Source organism: Cebus imitator, unplaced genomic scaffold (genome assembly GCF_001604975.1).
Source record: "Cebus imitator isolate Cc_AM_T3 unplaced genomic scaffold, Cebus_imitator-1.0 Scaffold8, whole genome shotgun sequence".
Taxonomy (NCBI): domain Eukaryota; kingdom Metazoa; phylum Chordata; class Mammalia; order Primates; family Cebidae; genus Cebus; species Cebus imitator.
The window spans coordinates 2,052,746-2,072,179 of record NW_016107323.1 but is presented as its reverse complement, the minus strand read 5'-3'; the positions used below and the strand labels follow the sequence as shown (position 1 = coordinate 2,072,179).

Here is a 19,434-nt window from a genome sequence, read left to right as displayed (position 1 = left end):
TCCGCCCCCTGGGTTCAGGCAATTCTCCTGCCTCAGCCTCCTGAGTAGCTGGGATTACAGGCACACACCACCATGCCCAGCTAATTTTTTTTGTATTTTTAGTAGAGAAGGGGTTTCACCATGTTGACCAGGATGGTCTCGATCTCTTGACCTCGTGATCCACCCGCCTCGGCCTCCCAAAGTGCTGGGATTACAGGCGTAAGCCACTGCGTCCGGCCCTTCAACTACTCTTTCCTTCTAAAGATAATGAAAAAATGCAAGTTAGACAAATGCCTTAAAAAATGAGATTCTCTGACCAGCCAGGCCTGCCTGCCATAACCATCTTTACTCGGTCAAAAATTAAGCTTCCAGCCATGGTAAAAGACTTATCCAACCCAAGGAAACACCCTCAAAAATGTACTGAAGATTTTAGAAGTCTCACAGGAGCTTACATGCCAGAACTCTCTGACCAATTTATTAATATGATTCTGGGACATGGCAAAGCTTGAAAATGTATGACAACAGAATGGGAAAAACTTAATGAGGATATTAAAGACTCCCCCAAAACCTCATCAAGAGTAGGGCCAGGGAGAGCTAGAAAAATTGTTGAAAACCTTTAAAATTCAATTCCTAAGATTTTTCTGCAAAAAAAATTGATCAGTCCATCATACAACCTCACAGACAAAAAACAGAATGAACCCATTTCAGGTTACAGGGCCCATTCAGAAAGACTGTTTGTAAAACATTTCAGGCTCCAATACACCAAGGGATAGTTCCTGTAGTGCCTGAAACAGGATTAACTGCTCTGTTTCTAAATGGGGCTCATCCTGAATTTAGTAACCTAAATAAAAAACACAAACCAAGATGGGAAGCTATAGATATGATTGAATTGGTGGCCCTAAGCAAACATGAGAGAATTCAAAGGCCAAAAATCTCCTGTCTCTCTAATTACAATAATCACAAAGACTAAGACCAAAGGGACCTCCTCTTCTTTATTTTAAGCTAAAACCAAGAGGTCTTAGACCAAGAAATTATTTGCCCCAAGGTATCTCCCTTCATTGCCAGCAACTAGGATGCTGGCAAAGAGATTTCACACTCTTTTGTCAGTATGCCAGTAAGCCTCCTTCCTTTGGGTCATACTATTTCCCCACTAGAGTGAGTCCACAAAATCTTGATTCTAGAGATAATAATCAACATTGATGAGCATCCAAGGAATTCTCCAGAACACTGATCCCCATAATACCTTTAAATAAACATGGATAAAACAGCAACTCAAAGTACTACGTATTAAAAAAAAGAAAAGAGGCCAGGTGCGGTGGCTCACACCTATAATTCCAGCACTTTGGAAGGCCGAGGTGGGTAGATCATGAGGTCAAGAGATCGAGACCATCCTAGCCAACATGGTGAAACTCCATCTCTACTAAAAAAATACAAAAAAAATTAGCTGGGCGTGGTGGTGCACGCCTGTAGTCCCAGGTACTCGGGAGGCTGAGGCAGGAGAATTGTTTTAACCCGGGAGGTGGAGACTGCAATGAGCCTAGATCACGCCACTACACTCCAGCCTGGCGCTTGGCGACAGAGTGAAACTGTGTCTCAAAAAAAAAAAAAAAAAAAGAAAAGAAACATGGAAGCACAAAAGTTAAAAAAAAAAAAAAAACAAAAAAAAAAAAAAAAAAAAAAAAAAAAAAAAAAAAAAAAAAAAAAAAAAAAAAAAAAAAAAAAAAAAAAAAAAGAAAAGAAACATGGAAGCACAAAAGTTAAAAAAAAAATGAAAAATCTTACTGAATTCTGGTGGATATTATAGCCACTTTCATCTACCATAAACTCTACCTTAATAAGCCAATGCATCCCTTAGAGTAAAAACATCATTTCAGGCTGGGCACGGTGGCTCATGCCTGTAATCCCAGCACTTTGGGAGACCAAGGGAGGTAGATCATGAGGTCAAGAGATTGAGACCATCCTGGCCAACATGGTAAAACCCTGTTGCTACTAAAAATACAAAACTTAGCCAGGTGCAGTGGCACGCGCCTGTAGTCCCAGCTACTCGGGAGGCTGAGGCAGAAGAATCACTTGAATCTGGGAGGCGGAGGTTGCAGTGGGCCGAGATTGCGCCACTGCGCTAGAGCCTGGCAACAGAGCAAGACTCTGTCACAAAATAAATAAATATTAAATTAAAAACAACATCATTTCTGTGGTAGAGTTTCAAATCAAGTTCAAAGGGTTCCCATAGTGGAAGACATCCAACACACATTGGTGCTATTTATAGAAAATCATACTTTTTAATTATATGATACTGTCTGAGTAAATCTGCTGGGGCAAGACTTGCTCTCCAAGGTAAAAGGGCATATGAAATTCTCTTTCAGAGGGACACATAATCTTAGAGTTTCCAGACTTTCCTGAACCAGAACTGTTATGCTCTCTAAAGGCAGAAATTGAAAAAATATTGGTGGGATGAGTATTCTAAAATTGTTAAAATGGTTTCTAACCAATGTTTGGTTTATCAAACTCATCATCCTGGAAAGCTAATCAAAATTTTAGGAGGTACATTTCTACTGCCTGCTGGACCATTTGAATGTTTACAGATGGATTTCATTCCATTGCCACCCTTAATGGGATAACAATATGTTCTTATAAAAGTCTGTGTGTTCTCTAGTTGGATAGAAGCTTTATCATGTAGGAAGGCCAATGCTATGGCAATAACTAAGAATATGTTAGAAGGTATGTTTCCTTCTGGGGCTTCCCTGGAGAAATCTCCAGCAACAGAAGAACCTGTTTCACTGGACAAGTTACAAAATAGCTAAAACAGTTAATCAAACACGATGGTATTACCATCATCCCTAACACCCTTAACCTTCTGGAAAGGTCAAAAGAACAAATGAAACCTTAAACTGAAATTGGTAAAGTTAACTGAATTGACTGAATTGCCTTGTCCAAAGGTATTATCATTGGCCTTATGGGCAATTAGAGACACCCCAACAGAAAATACAAAATTAATTAATTTCTTATAAAATAGTTACTGAAAAACCTATGCCCCTAATAATAAAACCTCATATATCTTCTGCTCCTATAAACTCTGACATGACTAAATACTGCAAGGCCTTAATGCATTATGCTAAAGTGTATTTTTACCAGGTTAAAAAAAAAAAAAAAGCTTTTCATGATCTACCAATGGAGGACAACCAAACCTTTCATGGAAATTGGGTCTTCTGAAAACAACATCAGAGGAACACTGTCCTCAAACCCCTATGGAAGGGACCATACCAAATTCTTACCACCCATATTGTAGCAAAAGTTCAGAGCCTCAAGACTTGGGTCTACATCTCACAAGTCAGAAGAGCCTCCAGACTCTTAGAAATCTACACTGGATACTTCAAAGTGAAGCTAAACAGGGAAGTTTCTCTCCAGAAGCAAACATCCTAGATGTGGACAGCTTTCCCAAGATCATGGATCAAGGCTTCTCTTGTCTGTCATCGTGAAAACTGTCCCTTTTCTTTTTCCCTTATTTCCCACTGTCCTAATCTTTCCTTTTCCTTACAGGAAAATCCATGGAACCATAATTTGCAATCGTTTAGATAAGGCTTATGCTCTGGCCAAAAAAAAAAAAAAAAAAAAAAAGATCAGCTGTTTGGGTTTGTGGGCTAAAGTGTAAAAACCAGGAAACAATTCCACTAATGCCAACACCTCTCTGAGTTGCCAAAGAGAATTACCCTGAAACCCCAAAGGAAGAGAAAGCAATCCTTGATGTTCTAAATGTCACCGCTATTTGCTTGCCTACACTCACTGAAAGCAATATCCTAACCTTTCCAATGAATAACCTAACCACAATCAAATACAGAAAATCAAACCAAGTGATGCCTACAAAAGGTATATTATGCTTCCAGGCATCACATACTCAAGACCTGGGGACTATCTATATGGATCCTAGTGATTCTTTGCATAATGTCATTGGATTAAATATAGAAAGGTGCTTTTCCACTAAATGTGGTTATACAGCCTTATCACATGCTATAAAGGGAACAGGTCGGAGACAAGATGACCAATTAGATGTAACTAGAAGGAACATCTGCCACCAAGGACTGGGATATCAGGAAGACTGGTGCACTCCTAGCAGGTCTCCAGAGGGAGGGCACTGAGAGTGAAGGGAAGACACAGACTCTGGGCTGAAAAGGGAGGAAGAGGGGAACCCTGCAAGGGGCTACCACACACTGGGACTCATTCCTGGCCTCTGACTCCTGGGAAAGGGGTGAGTTGAGCAGGCAAACAGCAACTGACTCTCATCACAGGCCTCTGGAATCTGGCAGCAGGAGACCCCAGGACCCCGATGGACCCTTGAGCTTGCTGGGAGAGCTGCTTAGAGAAGTGGTAGGGGCAGAATTCTAGCTAGTGCAGATCCCAGAGGCTTTGGTGCGGAAGAATCTGTAGTGGACCGTGGCCGGGGATGCCCATCCCCCAGACTCAACTTGCTCCCCTAAGAGACTTTAACCCTAGAGAACTATCACGCCTGAAAAGTGCAGAGTGGTCTTGCCTATGAGACCTGGCCAATCTGAACTCAGGTTCCTGGCCTCTCCCTGGGCCTCAGCCTGGCTGTCCCTGCTTGCAGTGCAGCCTTGGATGCCCAGATGGGGTGTGCCGGGGGGCCTGCACCACAGCACCTGAGCTGGCGGATTGTGCCTGAATTTTGAAGAACTCCAGCACCACTCCCACCTTCAACAGACTGTGCACCAGACCACCTGATCCCACTCTCTCTGTCCACTGCAGCCTCCCCCATGCCACTCTGCCTGCAGGCACTTGCATGCAGGCAACCCCCGAAACACTTTGCCAGCATATGTGCACACAGACCTTACTTCCAATTTCCTGCCAGTGTGTGGGTGCTTGCGCACCTGGCCATACCACTACTGCCAGCTTGAGTACACCGCACCCAACCACCATGCTGCCACTGCCATTGGAGCAACTGCAGGTACGGAGACCACCAGTACCCACCCCACACCAACACTGCCAACAGCCACAAAACTAGGCATAGTGACCAGTGGACCTGCCCTGCACCCAGTGCAGCCACTGCTGCCAACATGAATGTGTGCAGATTTGGCAGCAGTCCTGTAGCCACCAGTGCCCTGCCCCGTGTCAGTACCACCAGTGGCGTGAAACTATGCATGGAGACCAGTGGCCAGCTCCTACCCTGCATGGCTATTGTCGTCCATGTGAGCACACGCACGGAGGGCACATACAATTAGCAGTGGCCTGTTGCACCCCACCCCCATGCTAACACCACAGCCACTGCAAATGCCTGCACAAAATCAGCACCCCTGCAACCGCCAGCACCCCTCCGAGGCTGATGAGTGTGCACAACACCCCACTGCTATTGCTGGCACATGCATATGAGGACAGATCCCACTGTCATACAAAGTACTTTGGCCGGCACTACCCATTGAAGTGTTCTGACCAGCGGTCCAGAAATATTTTGGTCCCTCTAGTGCAGCAGGTTCCTAGCCTCCAGTGGCCAGAGAACAAAGCTGGGGGCCTGATATCAGCATCCCAGAATTATAGCATACAGTCTGGGAGTCCTGAGTTGAGCCTTGGCCCCGGAAAACCTTCTAGAAATGAAGCCAGTTGACTAAACCCACTTCATACCACAAACACCCAAGAACATAAAATAGGATAAAAGAAAAAAAATCATCCAAAGGATGGCAACTTCAGAGACATCAGCCCACAAAGATAGAAAAAGAACCAGTGCAAGAACTCTGACAACTCAAAAGCACTAGAGTGTTGTCTTATCTCCAAACAAATACACTAGTTCCCCAGCAATAATTCTTAACCAGGCTGAGATGGCTGAAATGGCAGGAATAAAATTCAGAATATAGACAGGAATGAAGATCATCAACATACAGGATAAAGTCAAAACCCAATCCGTGGAATCTAAGAATTACAATAAAACAATACAGAAGCTGATAAACAAAATGGCCATTATAAGAATAAACCAGAGGGGCGGGGAGTTGGGGAGGCATAACATGGGGAGAAATGCCAGATGTAGGTGATGGGGAGGAAGGTAGCAAACCACATTGCCATGTGTGTACCTATGCAACAATTTTGCATGTTCTTCACACGCACCCCAAAACCTAAAACGCAATAAAATGTATATTAAAAAAAAAAATAAGCCAAACTGATCTGATAGAGCTGAAAAACATACTACAAGAATTGCATAGTGCAATCACAAGTATTAACAGCAGAACTGACCAAGCTGAATAAAGAATCTCAGACCTTGAAGATTGGCTCTCTGAAGTAACAAGAGAAAAAGAAAGAAAAAGCAATAAAGAAAAATGAAAAATGGACAAAACTGCTGAGAAATATGGGATTATGTAAAGATGCAATCTATGACTCACTGGTGTGACTAAAAGAGGGAGAGAAACAAAGCAACTTTGAAAACATATTTCAGGATATTGCCAATGAAAAATTCCCTAGCCTTGCTAAAAAGTCCAACACTCAAATTCAGGAAATGCAGAGAATCCCCATGAAATACTACACAAGCAGACCAACCCAAAGGCACATAGCCATCAGATCGTCCAAAATGGAAATGAAAGAAAAAATGCTAAAGGCAGCAGGAGAGAAGGGGCGAGTCATCTATCTACAAAGGGAACCCCATCAGGCTAACAGCAGAAGTGCCAGCAGAAACTCTACAAGTCAGAAGAGTTTCGGGGGCCTATATTCAGCATTCTTAAAGAAAAGAATTTTCAACCAAGAATTTCATGTCTGACCAAACTAAGCTTCATGGGCAAACAAAAAATAAGATCCTTTTCAGACAAGCAAATGCTAAGGGAATTTGTTAACACCAGATCTGCCTTACCAAAGGTTTGGAAGGGAGTGCTAACTATGGAAGGGAAAGACTGGGTTACCAGCCACTACAAAGGCACGCTTAAGTACACAGATTAGCAACACTATAAAGCAACCACACAGACAAGTCTGCATAGTAACCAGCAAACAATATGATGACAGGATCAAATCCACACACATCAATACTGCCTTTGAATATTAATGGGCTAAATGCCCCAATCAAAAGGCAAAGTGTGGCAAGTTTGATAAAGAAGCAAAACCCAATGAGACACTATCTTCAAGAGACCCACCTCACGTGCAATGACACCCAGAGGCTCAAAGTAAAGGGATGGAGAAAAATCTACCAAGCAAACAGAAAGAAAAAGGCAGGGGTTGTGATTTTAATTTCAGATGAAGCATACTTTTATTTTTTTTTTATTTTATTTATTTTTTTTTTGAGACGGAGTTTCACTCATGTTACCCAGGCTGGAGTGCAATGGCGCGATCTCGGCTCACCGCAACCTCCACCTCCTGGGTTCAGGCAATTCTCCTGCCTCAGCCTCCTGAGTAGCTGGGATTACAGGCACGCGTCACCATGCCCAGCTAATGTTTTGTATTTTTAGTAGAGACGGGGTTTCACCATGTTGACCAGGATGGTCTCGATCTCTTGACCTCGTGATCCACCTGCCTCGGCCTCCCAAAGTGCTGGGATTACAGGCTTGAGCCACCGCGCCCGGCCTTGAAGCATACTTTTACAAAGATTTTTAAAAAGGTGAAGAAGGGCACTACATAATGGTAAAGGGTTCAATTCAACAAGATCTAATTATCCTAAACATATATGCACCCAACACAGGAGTACCCAGATTCATAAAGCAAGCACTCACAGATCTACAAAGAGATTTAGATAAACACATAATAATAGGAGACTTTAACACCTCACTGGGCATTAGATAGATCATCAAAGCAGAAAACTAACAAAAGATATTCAGGACCTAAGCAACAAACACAGGAACAGAAAAAAACTATACTGCATGTTCTCACTTGTAAGTGGGAGCTAAACATTGAGTACACATGGATGCAAAGAAGGGAACAGACACCAGGGCCCACTCTAGGAAGGAGGGTGAGGATTTAAAACTACCTATCAGGCACTATGCTTATCACCTGGTGACGAAATAATCTATACACCAAACCCCCACAATACACAATTTGTCTATATAACAAACCTCCACGTGCACCTCTGAACTTAAAAGTTAAAAAAAAAAAAAATGAAAATAATAAAATGTAAAATATCTTTTTAAACGAGGGAAACCATAAAAAAGTAAGTTTCCTCCTAGGCCTTGTTCAGGAGCTATGCAGACATACCAGTGGATGAACTGAACTGACTCCTGCTCAGATATCACTAGGTAGCCCTCCTTTCCAGCCTCAGAGGGTCTGCCTGTATTAGTCTGCAGAAAATATGCTTACTCCAATTTGTTCCCCACCGGTTAGGATCTTGCTATGTGGCATGATTCAAATATGCCTTCCAAATAGCTTTCCTGAAAGTCCCCATAAACACCTCCTATTATCACAGTCTAAAATGGTCAGCAATTGAAATTAACACAAACCTTGGAATAGATGAAGAAAATAAAGATGAGCTAGTTTCCACTGAGTAAAGATTGCAATGGGGCTCCTGGGGACTCATCTTTGCGGTGGTTGGGTGCCAGTTATATGGTATTTAAAACTAATGCACAGATAGAGAAAAGTCTTATTTTACGACCGACTGGACCTCCTAGGGTAGAAGCCGTCCTCTGAAAGCATTTAACTAAAGTACTTCATGGGATATCATGCAGCCTTAGATCGCTTCCTTGCTTATGTTGGGGGTTACGTGTGGTGCTAAACAAAACTGAATGTTGTACCTATTTTTCTACAGTTTGCTACTACAGAAAATTCAATAAAATACATAGCTGATACTACTGTTTCTTTAGACACTGCCACCATATTCATGAAAGAAATTTCTCAAGGGAGCAGAACACATGATATTTGCAGGAGGAGCTAACAATTGGTTTGCAGGCATCCAAAATGGTGGAAGGCAAGCTTGACTTTTCCAAGGTTTTCTAATCTTTATGTTTCTTCCAGTGGGTCTCTCGATTCTTATGACTTTTGTTAAAGACTAATGACAAAAAATGATTACCTCTTTAAATAAGACCATTTTATAGCAACCACAGTCCGTAATGACCATCACTTCCCAAACAAACACTATGATTAACTGGTCTCAAATACTGGTGAACTGTCTATATTGCCTGAATTTTGACTTGTTTGATTTTGATGAGTATGGTTCATAGGGGCTCCTGTCAAGGAGTATACTTCAGTTTCTTGGTATTATTTTCCTGAAAGTCACCGTAATAGTCTCCTTGGTGTGCGATATCCTCTCAAGGGTCTTAACTACTTTTATGTTGCCATCCATTAAGCGTTAAATGGTCTTACTGACCTGACATTATGACTTGTGAATTCCATCCCGAGAGCAAACGAGTCCATGATAATGGTGATGGAGAGTGGCATCAATACCTAAGGTTTTGGTCAATCTCTTCAAGATCGAGAGACTGATCAAAAGGAGGAAACTGTTAAATAAGCAGGAGGCCACTACTAACTTCAATCTAACTTAATACATGAACACAGCAAAACCTAATTTAGGAGTGTATTTTTATAACAAATAGCTAAGTTCAGCCAATCACAAACAGCCAAGCCTCAGTCCACCAGACGAGGCAGCCAAGTGATCAGACCATACCTACGGGCCATCAGGCGGCCTTAGGTCTCCTCTTTGCCTTATTTACGCAAACACCTAGCTGTAACCCATCAAGTTGTTTCTGTACTCTACTTCTGTATTCAGCTTATAAAGGCGCTTTCCAGGCTGTAGAGCGGAGGTCTCTGAACCCCTTTCAGTTTATAATGCTACCTAACTCATGAATCATTCTTTGCTCAAAGAAACTCTGTTAAATGTGTCTAAAGTTTTTAACACATAAAAGCACCATAGGTAACTGAAAAGCAAAAGAGCCAGTGAATCACATTCTTTTTCACAGAATTTGCAGACATATGTCACCTGTTTCGTTTCAGATAATTTATTTGACTATTTCTTTTTTTTACTTGCTGGACTGTCCAAAACTTCAATCTTGCCTTTTCCACCTTCAGAACTGGGAAGCTTAATGTTATCTATGGTGACTTCAGATGGGATGCTGTCATCTTCATCCTCTGATTCTGAACTGTTCTCTGAACTGTCTTGTGAACTCTCTTCTGAACTGTCCGCTTCTTTTGAATCCGACTGATTCATCTCAAACAAAGCCACATCCTGCAAAAAGTAGCGGATGGGAAATCTATTTCAGAGCAGGTCCTTAAAGAGTTGTAATAAAACAATATTGGGAATAACCAACACTCAGCAAAAATATTGAAACATCCCAGGCTGGAGGGCGGTGGCACAATCGCAGCTCACTGCCACCTCCACCTCCTGGGCTTAAGCAATTCTTGTGCCTCTCAGCCTCCTGAGTAGCTGGGACTACAGGTGTGCTCCACCACATCCAGCTAATTTTTAAATTTATTTAATTTTTTAAACTATACTTTAAGTTCTGGGGTACATGTGCAGAACGTGCAGATTTGTTACAGAGGTGTACACGTGCCATAGCAATTTACTGCAACCATCACCCTGTCATCTACATTAGGTATTTCTCCCAATGCTACCCCTCCCCTAGACTCCCACCCTGACAGGCCCCAGTGTGTGATGTTCCCCTCCCTGTGTCCATGTGTTCTCATTGTGCAACTCCCACTTATGAGTGAGAACATGTAGTGTCTGGTTTTCTGTTCTTGTGTTAGTTTGCTGAGAATTATGGTTTCCAGCTTCATCTATGTCCCTGCAAAGGACATGAACTCATCCTTTTCTATGGCTGCCATGGTGTATGTGTGCCACATTTTCTTTATCTAATCTATCACTGATGGGCATTTGGGTTGGTTTCAAATCTTTGCTATTGTGAACAGTGCCGCAATAAACATACATGGGTATGTGTGTTTATAATAGAATGATTTATACTCCTTTGGGTATATGCCCAGTAATGGGATTGCTGGGTCAAATAGTATTTCTAGTTCTATATCCTTGAGGAATCACCACACTGTCTCCCACAATGGTTGAACTAATTTACATTCCCACCAACAGTATAAAAGTGTTCCTATTTCTCCACATCCTCTCCGGCATCTGTTGTCTCCTGACTATAATGATTGCCATTCTAACTGGTGTGAGATGGTATCTCACTATGGTTTTGATTTGCATTTCTCTTAATTTTTAGTAGAGACAGGGTTTCACCCTGTTGGCCAGGCTGGTCTTGAACTCCTGACCTCAAATGATACACCCGCCTTGGCTTCCCAAAGTGCTGCAATTATAGGCGTGAGACACCACACCCAGTTGCAAGGATAAAAAATGTTTTTAAGACAACATGGCTTTTTTATACTTTTAGTTGCCAGGGTCTGTCATAATGATGACTTGCATTTACTAAAATATCTGCTATAGTTGATAAATATCTGAAATATCTGCTATATATCTAAAATATCTGCTATAGCCTAATTCTATATATCCTAATCACGTTCAATAACATTCATTCAGCAAATGCTAACAAGGGTTAAGCACTATACTATGTACTAAAGACTCAATAACAACAAAAAATCAAAACAAAACCCTCAGGCGGGCATGGTGGCTCACGCCACCATGAACTTTGGGAGAGTGAGGTGGGCAGATCACAAGGCCAGGAGTTTGAGACCAGCCTGGCCAACATAATGAAGCCCCATCTCTACTAAAAATACAAAAATGAGCCAGACATGGTGGTGTGCACCTGTAATCCCAGCTACTCAGGAGGCTGAGGCAGGAGAATCGCTTGAAGCTGGGAGGTGGAGGTTGCAGTGAGCCGAGATTATGCCATTGCACTCCGCCGAGATTATGCCATTGCACTCCAGCCTGGGTGACAGAGTGAGACTTGGTTTCAGAAACAAACAAACAAAAACCCCTCACCTTGGTGAAATTTACAGTTTTGGACAGAGACCAGTAAATTGCAACCTGCAGGCCAAATCCTGCCCACTGCCTACTTTTGTTCAGCTCACACAGTAGGAATGTTTTTTTCTATTTTTAAGTGATTGGGAGGAAAAATTAAAATACTGCTATTCATGAAAGGTGAAAATAATATGAAATTCTCATTTCAGCACCCATACACAGTGACACACTGCTCTAACCGGGCCAGTAAGAGATCACTCAGGGCCTTCTGTTGGAACCGCTGAGAGAGAAATCTTTCTGAGTGACTGACTGAGTTGCTGAATATAAGGTTGAAGCTGCTGATAAACCAGCATCATGCCACAGATGGGGGAAGAGCATGTTCTAGATTAGGTCAACACTAGGAAAGCAGAACAAAAGAGACAGAGCGGCTGACCTCGGAGGACACTGAGCGCCTGAAATCACCACCTCTGGAGTTTTCTTTGCTCAACAAAAATTTTTCCGCTTGCTTATTCATATATATGTTTTGAGTAGCTCCTTTCACACTACAACAGCAGAGTTGACCAGTCACAACAGACACAGTAAGACCCACAGAACCTAATGTATTTACTATCTGGCCTCTTACAGGAACATTTGTTGACACTTGTTCTAGAGGCGAAAGAAAGACAATAAACAAATACAAACAAAGCATAATGTAGGGTAATGAAAGTAAGAAAAAATAAAGCAGGATAATATAATAATAGAGCTACGAAGGAAGGCCTCCTGATCAGGTGACAACTGCACAGAGACAGAGGGAGTTGAGATGGAGAAATCTGGAGAAAAGCATTCTACCTGAGAAAACCGCAGGGGAGAAGATGGGGTACAGGGAGACTGCTGCTGGAGGGCAGGCAATGATGAGGACTATGCAGGAAATAAGGTCAGACAGAACAGCAGCGCCCAACCTCTTTGGTACCAGGGACCGGTTTCATGGAAGAAAATTTTTCCATGGACCTTGGTAGGGATGTTTTTGGGATGAATCTGTTCCACCTCAGATAATCAGGCATTAGAATCTCATGAGTGCACAACCTAGATCCCTTACATGCACAGTTCACAATCAGGTTTATGCTCCTATGAGAATCTAATGCCACTGCTGACCTGACAGGAGGCAGCGCTCAGGTGGTAATGTGCACTCACCCACAGCTCACCTCCTCCTGTGTAGCCTGGTTCCTAACAGGCCACAGACCAGTACCAGTCCACAGCCTGGGGGTTGGGGATCTCTGAGACAGAGAAGTACAGGCAGAATCACATGGGCCCTTTGAAGGACTTCGTTTATTTGAAACGTGATGGCAAGCCCCCAGGTCCCAAACTGTGTGAAGAACAGACTCTGCGGAAGAAACAGTGAACGCAGGAAAACCTGCTAGGAAATTGCTACAATAGTCCAAAGTAGAGACCATAAATACCTGGACCAACAGGTCCAAAGGAATTGAGGTTGTACAAAGTGACTGGATATTCCGGAGGTAGAGCTGACCAGATTGGCTAATGAATTACATATTATTAACAACTGTCTCAGCTCTGTCCAGACACAGATATTATGAAGAGAATTCCAGTGCAGAAACAAGAGATGAGTATAAACTGAGGGAACCCTCCTGTGACATATGACTAAATCATAAAACGACTATGTACCTATACAACATTGGAAACATGAGCTAACACCAGGAAAATGAACACTTGAAAATAAAATGGAAAAGTTCTCTCTCTTCTTAGGTGACAAAGCGAACTAGTAATTTCACCATATGAAAACAAAGCACAGTTACCATTTGTATAACTTTGCCATGAGTCCCATCAACGTTTTCAATATTGAAACGACCAGGTGGTGCAGCTGCCATTTCTTTTCTCAGCTTTTCATTTGCCTGTGCCATCTGTGGGAGAAAGGTCTGTACCTGATCCAATACTGTGGAAAGTAAATACAGTATATCAACATTTATGCCAGTAAATTCTGAAACTCGGGATTTCCTATAAACACTTCTGAATTGAGTACTAATAATAAGAACCATAATTATATATCTTTTAGTTCCCTTCATTGAAAAACCCTCCATCCTCTTCTGAATAAAGCAGTAGGACAATACAATTCAGCAAATAATTGTTTCTCAAATGTTTTTATGCTTCTCATACATCCCCAGGACTGTAAACTCTTAGAAGGCTGGCATTCAACAAACCATAACTAAATAGGGAGGCAGTGTGGCTTAGCAGTTAAGAGTACCAGGTTCTGAGGTTTTAGAGTAGGACCGACTAGGTTATGTATAGAATCCTAGTTCTACCTCTGTCTGAATTACCTTGGGCCAGCTAATTAAATAGTGGTTATTTCTGCCTACCCAACATCTGTTCCCTTTCTTCTGATCATATAACCCTGGCTTTCCTTTTAAGCTTGTGTCACTCTTAGTCACTCTTGCCCCTCACCCCATACATGCCTACATCCTCCATATCCTTAGTCACTGTAATGTGCTTTAGTGGCATACACAATGACACAATGCTCTAGTCGGGCCAATAAGCGATCACTCCAGGCCTTTTGTTGGACCTGTTGAGAGAGAAATCTTGCTGAATGACTGACTGACTGAGTTGCTGAATATAAGGCTGATGCTGCTGATAAACTGGCAATTTGCCACACCTGAGATAAGGGCATGCCCTAGATTAGGCCAACACTGGGAAAGCAGAACTAAGAGACAGGGTGGCTGATCCCTGAGGACACTGAGCACCTGGATCCAGATGCACCTGAAATCACCACCCCTGGAGTTTTTTCCCCAATAAAAAGAGCCAACATAATTTCTTTTTTTTTTTGCTTTAGGCAATCTGAGCTGGATTTTAGTCATTTGCAACCAAGAGTCCTAATTAATACACTTAATTTTACCACTTGAAACCTAATCTATAAAAGATAATTGTCAGTCACTGTGCCAACTACAGAGCAATCAATGAACAAGGGATTTTTTTTTTTTTAATCTCTCAAAAGAGGCCCAGCACATAACCATGCATATAACAGGCTCTCAAAACTTATGTCACTGCTATGGCTACATAACAGATGACTAAAATGTCCAGAGTATGGAAGAAGAAAAAAAGTGGTGGTCAAGGTCAAGTAGATGACCTTTATTTGTAAAATAAGGTGCTGGAAGGACTCCCCAAGAGCATGTTCACAAACAAAGCCCTACGCAATAGTGAAGGTTAGCTCTCATTCTCCTTCAGAGAGACAGAGAAATTACTGATAAAAATAAAGGTATTTCTCTGTCCTCAGATTTAAATCTATTGCTACGGATAGAAAATCTGGTTCTGCTTTTGTTTCCAACTAACGAATCAAGCAGAGCAAAACAAGTACCAAAATATGCAGCCTGAATCTTGATTCTCAGAAGCCAAATATTTCTATAGTACTCCTGAAGAGTAAATGCTGAACCCTGACGCTAGTCCAGTTGTAGTTCTTCTAAATTAAATAAAATTCATCACACAATACCATAAGACTCAAAATGTCCAGCATCTAATAAAAAATTACCAAACACGCAAATAAACAGGAAAACAGAATCCATAAAGGGTAGGGGAAACAAACAGAAAAAAATTCAGAAATGATACAGACACAATCAGCAATAAGGATGTTAAAACTGCTCTTATACTCTATATGTTCAAAGAAGACAAGAAAAGCACAAACCCAAGGAAAGAAACCGAAGATATAAACATCTCAAACTTCTAGAGATGGAAACTGTATCTATCTTGAAAAAACATATTTGATGGAATTAACGGATTAGACAATATAGAAGAATAGTGAACTCAAGAAAATCAGCAATAGAATCTATCCAAATTGAAGCACATAACATGTAAGACCCAATCAATGAGCTGTGGGACAACTTTAACGGGCAAAATTAGGTGTAATTGGAGTCCCCTTGGGAGAGGCAAAGCAGGCGCAACAGGAGCAACAACAACAAAATCCCTAAAAAATTCCCCAAATTTGACAAAGATTATAAACTCATAGATCCAGTATGTTCAACAAACCCAAGCTCAAGACTCACAAAGAAAACTACAAAGGGCACCTCACCACGAAATTGGTAAAAGCCAGTGATGAAGAGAATCTTAGAGACAGCCAGAGAAAAAAAGAAACACCATATTCATGACACAAAATGACAGTAGACACTGGCATCAGGAACAATGCCACTGAAAAGACATCTTTAAAGTGCTGGAAAAAAAAGAAAAAGCAAAAAACCACACTGTCAACCTAGAATTCTAAATCCATTATAGCATCTTCCAAAAACTGAAAACAAAATAAAGACTTTCTCAGACACACAAAGGCTGGTAAGTCTATTGTTAGCAGAGCTGCACTATTAAGAATGATGTTTATAATAAGAACCTGATTTTTTAAAATGTGCTCAAGATATGAACAGGCACTTCACCAAAGATACACAAATAGTGACACATGAAAAGATGCTCAACATTATTAATCATTAGAAACAAATTAAAATTACAACGTGATACCACTATATCCGCACTAGAATAGCTAAAACTAAAAAGACCACACCACATTTTGATTAGGATGTGCAGCATCTAAACTCTCATACCTTGCTGGCAGAAATGCAAAACAGCAATTTCTTCTTTGTAAAATAAAAAAATTACACCTTCCATACACCTGCAATTCCACTCCTAGGTATGTAACCCCTCAAAACAAAAACCTATGTCCATAAAAACTGATTTTTGGATGGACAGCCACCATGTGGTCATTTTATTGCAGATTTACTGCTACAGTAATAATGCTATGGTTAAATTCCCCTCTCAGAGTACTCATGATTTCTTAGTTTATTGATATGACACCTTCATGCTTATTTACATAAGTTTTCATTGAATTCTTGTCTTTTCTTTTTTAACATTAAGAGTCAATTACATAGAGGACATTCATGTAATACAGAAAGTCTGAGCGTGGGACATACTTACAAATGTGTAATACAGCAATGCTACAGAATAATTAACAGAGAATTGGCCCTGTTATGCTGTATTCTAAGTAATACTTACATTTAAATAATTGTGTCCAATTCAACAGGATGTGGTTGTGGTTTTCCATCCATATGTATTAAGTTTGAGGCTCACTAACTTTTAAAAAAATTTGCCACAGAAATTAACAATAATTGTTTTTGACTTCTTAAAATTCATCCCACAAGCAGTTTTTCACGAAAGTTACCCTCTTAAGGTAGAGAAATAATGTAACAAATTCTATTCTGTGTACTGACTTTATCATGTAAATCCCAAGTAAGACTTGTTCCACTGGACTGTGGTTTGATGCCTGACCATGAAGGCAGAGACTGTCCCATCAAATAACAGCGTAATTGGACAAAACTCAGCATTAGAGAGGGTGAGAGAGGGGAAGAGGTACTTACAGGGACTCCTTTCTATCCGAACTGTTTGAAGAGTGGAGGTCTTTCTGGACTTAGGTTGGGGGTTGATGAGCAACCTGTCCCATATACCTGAAAATATAGACACACAAACACCCTTAATTTACTACAGCATAAAAAAACAAGGGCCCATCAGGAAGCCTCTCACATGACCAGTCTTAAGTCTTGACTGTCACACTCCCCAAGATTTTCTTCCTTAAAAAAAAAGTGCTCCAAGCTCCAATACAACATTTTAATTCTTTATGGACAGTCACCTCTCCTTTCTTACCCCGTCTCATTCACCTCCATCACCAATGGAAGTAATAAATGCACACTAAACTGCACCTTTCTGGATCAGAAATTCATCAGTAGACAAATGTGGGTCTGTAATGACAGAATGGAGGAAGCAGTACAGAGCGTAACAACGGTTAAGCGAAGCGAGAAATGGTTACTAGTTGTGTAACACTGGGCAAATTACCTGATCTCCAAGCATTTGTATCTTCATTAGTAAAACATGCTTGCCTGGTATTTCCCCTTCCGTGAAGATGTTCAACCCAAACAAAGCAGCCTTTTGAGGACATTTTGTCACCCACTCTACCTTTTCAGCCTCATCTCTCACTACTCAAATCATCCCAACTCTCTATCCCATCAGAGCGCCAAGAGGGGAACTTAACAAAACTCAAGGCTTTGCACGCCCTATTTCTAATAACCGAAAAATCCCTTAACACTGGTTTAAAAACAAAGCCTGTTCACCTAAAAAGCAGAGTGCAACACACATCTGCTGAATGGTTACTAATTAAGGCCTACTGGATTCGCGATCAGAGCACAGAGTCTGGAGCTAGACTACTTGAATTCAAGTCCCAGTTTTGCTACTTTCCAGCCACATGATCTCCAAAAAGTAAATTACCTGTATGATAAATCATGTATCGACTTTCTCAACTATAAAACAGAGACAAATTTTCTGCAAAGGGTTGTCGTCAGGATTAAATGTTAGTTCCTGGAGCATACACAATAAGAACTACATAAGCTTTGGTTATCATTATTATATGTCCTTAGGAGTCTCTGGGTTCTCATAAAGCCTCTTCTTCAAGCTAGTATTTATTGACAGCTTGCCCAACCCTTTTTATGCATTCTCCTCCCTACAAAAATGCTACAGGCACTACTACTACCTCCATTTTCCAAATGCAAAAACTGAGGCTTAGAGAATGAAAATAACTCTAAGGCCTACTAGTTAATTACTAGTGGAGCTGGGATTCGAACTCATGCTTTTAAATTCTATCTATAGTGTCTGAAATGCTGTGGGGATTTCCTGGATGCATGTCTCCCTGTACGAGACAGCGGCACTAAGGGGTGGTCGGTGTGCGTATGAAGGAGGAAGGGGGACGGTTAGACATAATATTCCTCTGCCTCCCCCTACCAGCCAACTGCTCCGACCCAGGAAGCCCGACCAAAAGCCCTCCCTTCCCCTAAAGAGTTCAAGAGCGTCCCAGCTTCCAGGGCAGGGGAGGTGCTGGTAGCGGCGCCGGACAGGGTGGGCGCTCACTACCTTGCAGAATGTTAAGAACCACTAGCTGGGGAAACCGTTCCGGGCCCGCAGCCGGGTGCCCGCTCCAAAGCCCCCACCCCTGCCGCGAGCAGGGCACCCGGGAGCCCCGCAGCAGTCCCCGGGGCTCTCCTCGAGAGTGTGGAGCCCGGGCAGAGAGCCACCGGACCCCGAGCTACTCCGGTCGCGCCTCCTCCGCCGCACGAGCGCGGCCCAAGCCGTAGTCGCCCGTCCTGTCACCTCCGCGGTCGTCGCTTCCCGCAGTCAGCAGCTCCCTGGACACTGGGACCCCCGAGCAGTCCCGGCTGGGCGACGAACAACTCGGGCTAGCCTGAGGATTTCCATGGACCTCCATGCTTCCCCCAAGCCTCAGAAGCCTGCACTCTCAGGCCCGGATGCAGGAAAGAGGCTCGGGTAAGGGGGCGGGGCGAGGACCGCGATTGGAGGAAACTGCAGTGGGCGGAGTAAGGAGCGGAGAAAGGGGCGGGGCGTCCCGTGGGTGCAGGCTGGAGGCTGTGCGGGAGGTAGGGCCCTTCCCACCGTGGCAAAAAGAAAGGTTCCAACACTGTGATAGGAAAAAAGAGCTGGCAATGCTCGATTTCGCCAAACAAATTCGGGCATAAAGAGCAAAGCATTGGGCTGTCCTCCTCTTTATCCTTTTTTATTATATTTATATTTTTAATTAGTGAAAAAATAAGTAACAAAATCTACCATCTTAACCATTTTTATTTGAACAA

The 19,434-nt window shown here is 42.2% G+C and overlaps 1 protein-coding gene across 1 annotated transcript; it reads right to left on the bottom strand.

The window, feature by feature from the left end:
* Window positions 1-9,855: 9,855 nt before the first annotated feature.
* CUNH12orf45 (chromosome unknown C12orf45 homolog) lies at window positions 9,856-19,119 on the bottom strand. The gene is made up of 4 exons (XM_017540566.2): window positions 18,938-19,119; window positions 17,161-17,247; window positions 13,576-13,712; window positions 9,856-10,105 (listed from the first exon to the last, which is right to left on the bottom strand). The coding sequence occupies exons 1-4, from the start codon at window positions 19,050-19,052 to the stop codon at window positions 9,887-9,889; spliced, it is 558 nt and encodes a 185-aa protein (XP_017396055.1). The 5' UTR covers window positions 19,053-19,119; the 3' UTR covers window positions 9,856-9,886.
* Between the last annotated feature and the right edge of the window lie 315 nt (window positions 19,120-19,434).

Bases quoted from the DNA above. Each gene is read 5' to 3' on its own strand.
- CUNH12orf45 (XM_017540566.2), bottom strand. From the start codon at position 19,052: ATGGAGGTCCATGGAAATCCTCAGGCTAGCCCGAGTTGTTCGTCGCCC. The intron at 17,248-18,937 runs GTGACAGGACGG...CTATATTTTCAG, and splicing joins GGGAAGCGACGACCGCGGAG to GTATATGGGACAGGTTGCTC. The intron at 10,106-13,575 runs GTAACTGTGCTT...TACTTTTTGCAG, and splicing joins ATGGCAAAGTTATACAAATG to GATGTGGCTTTGTTTGAGAT.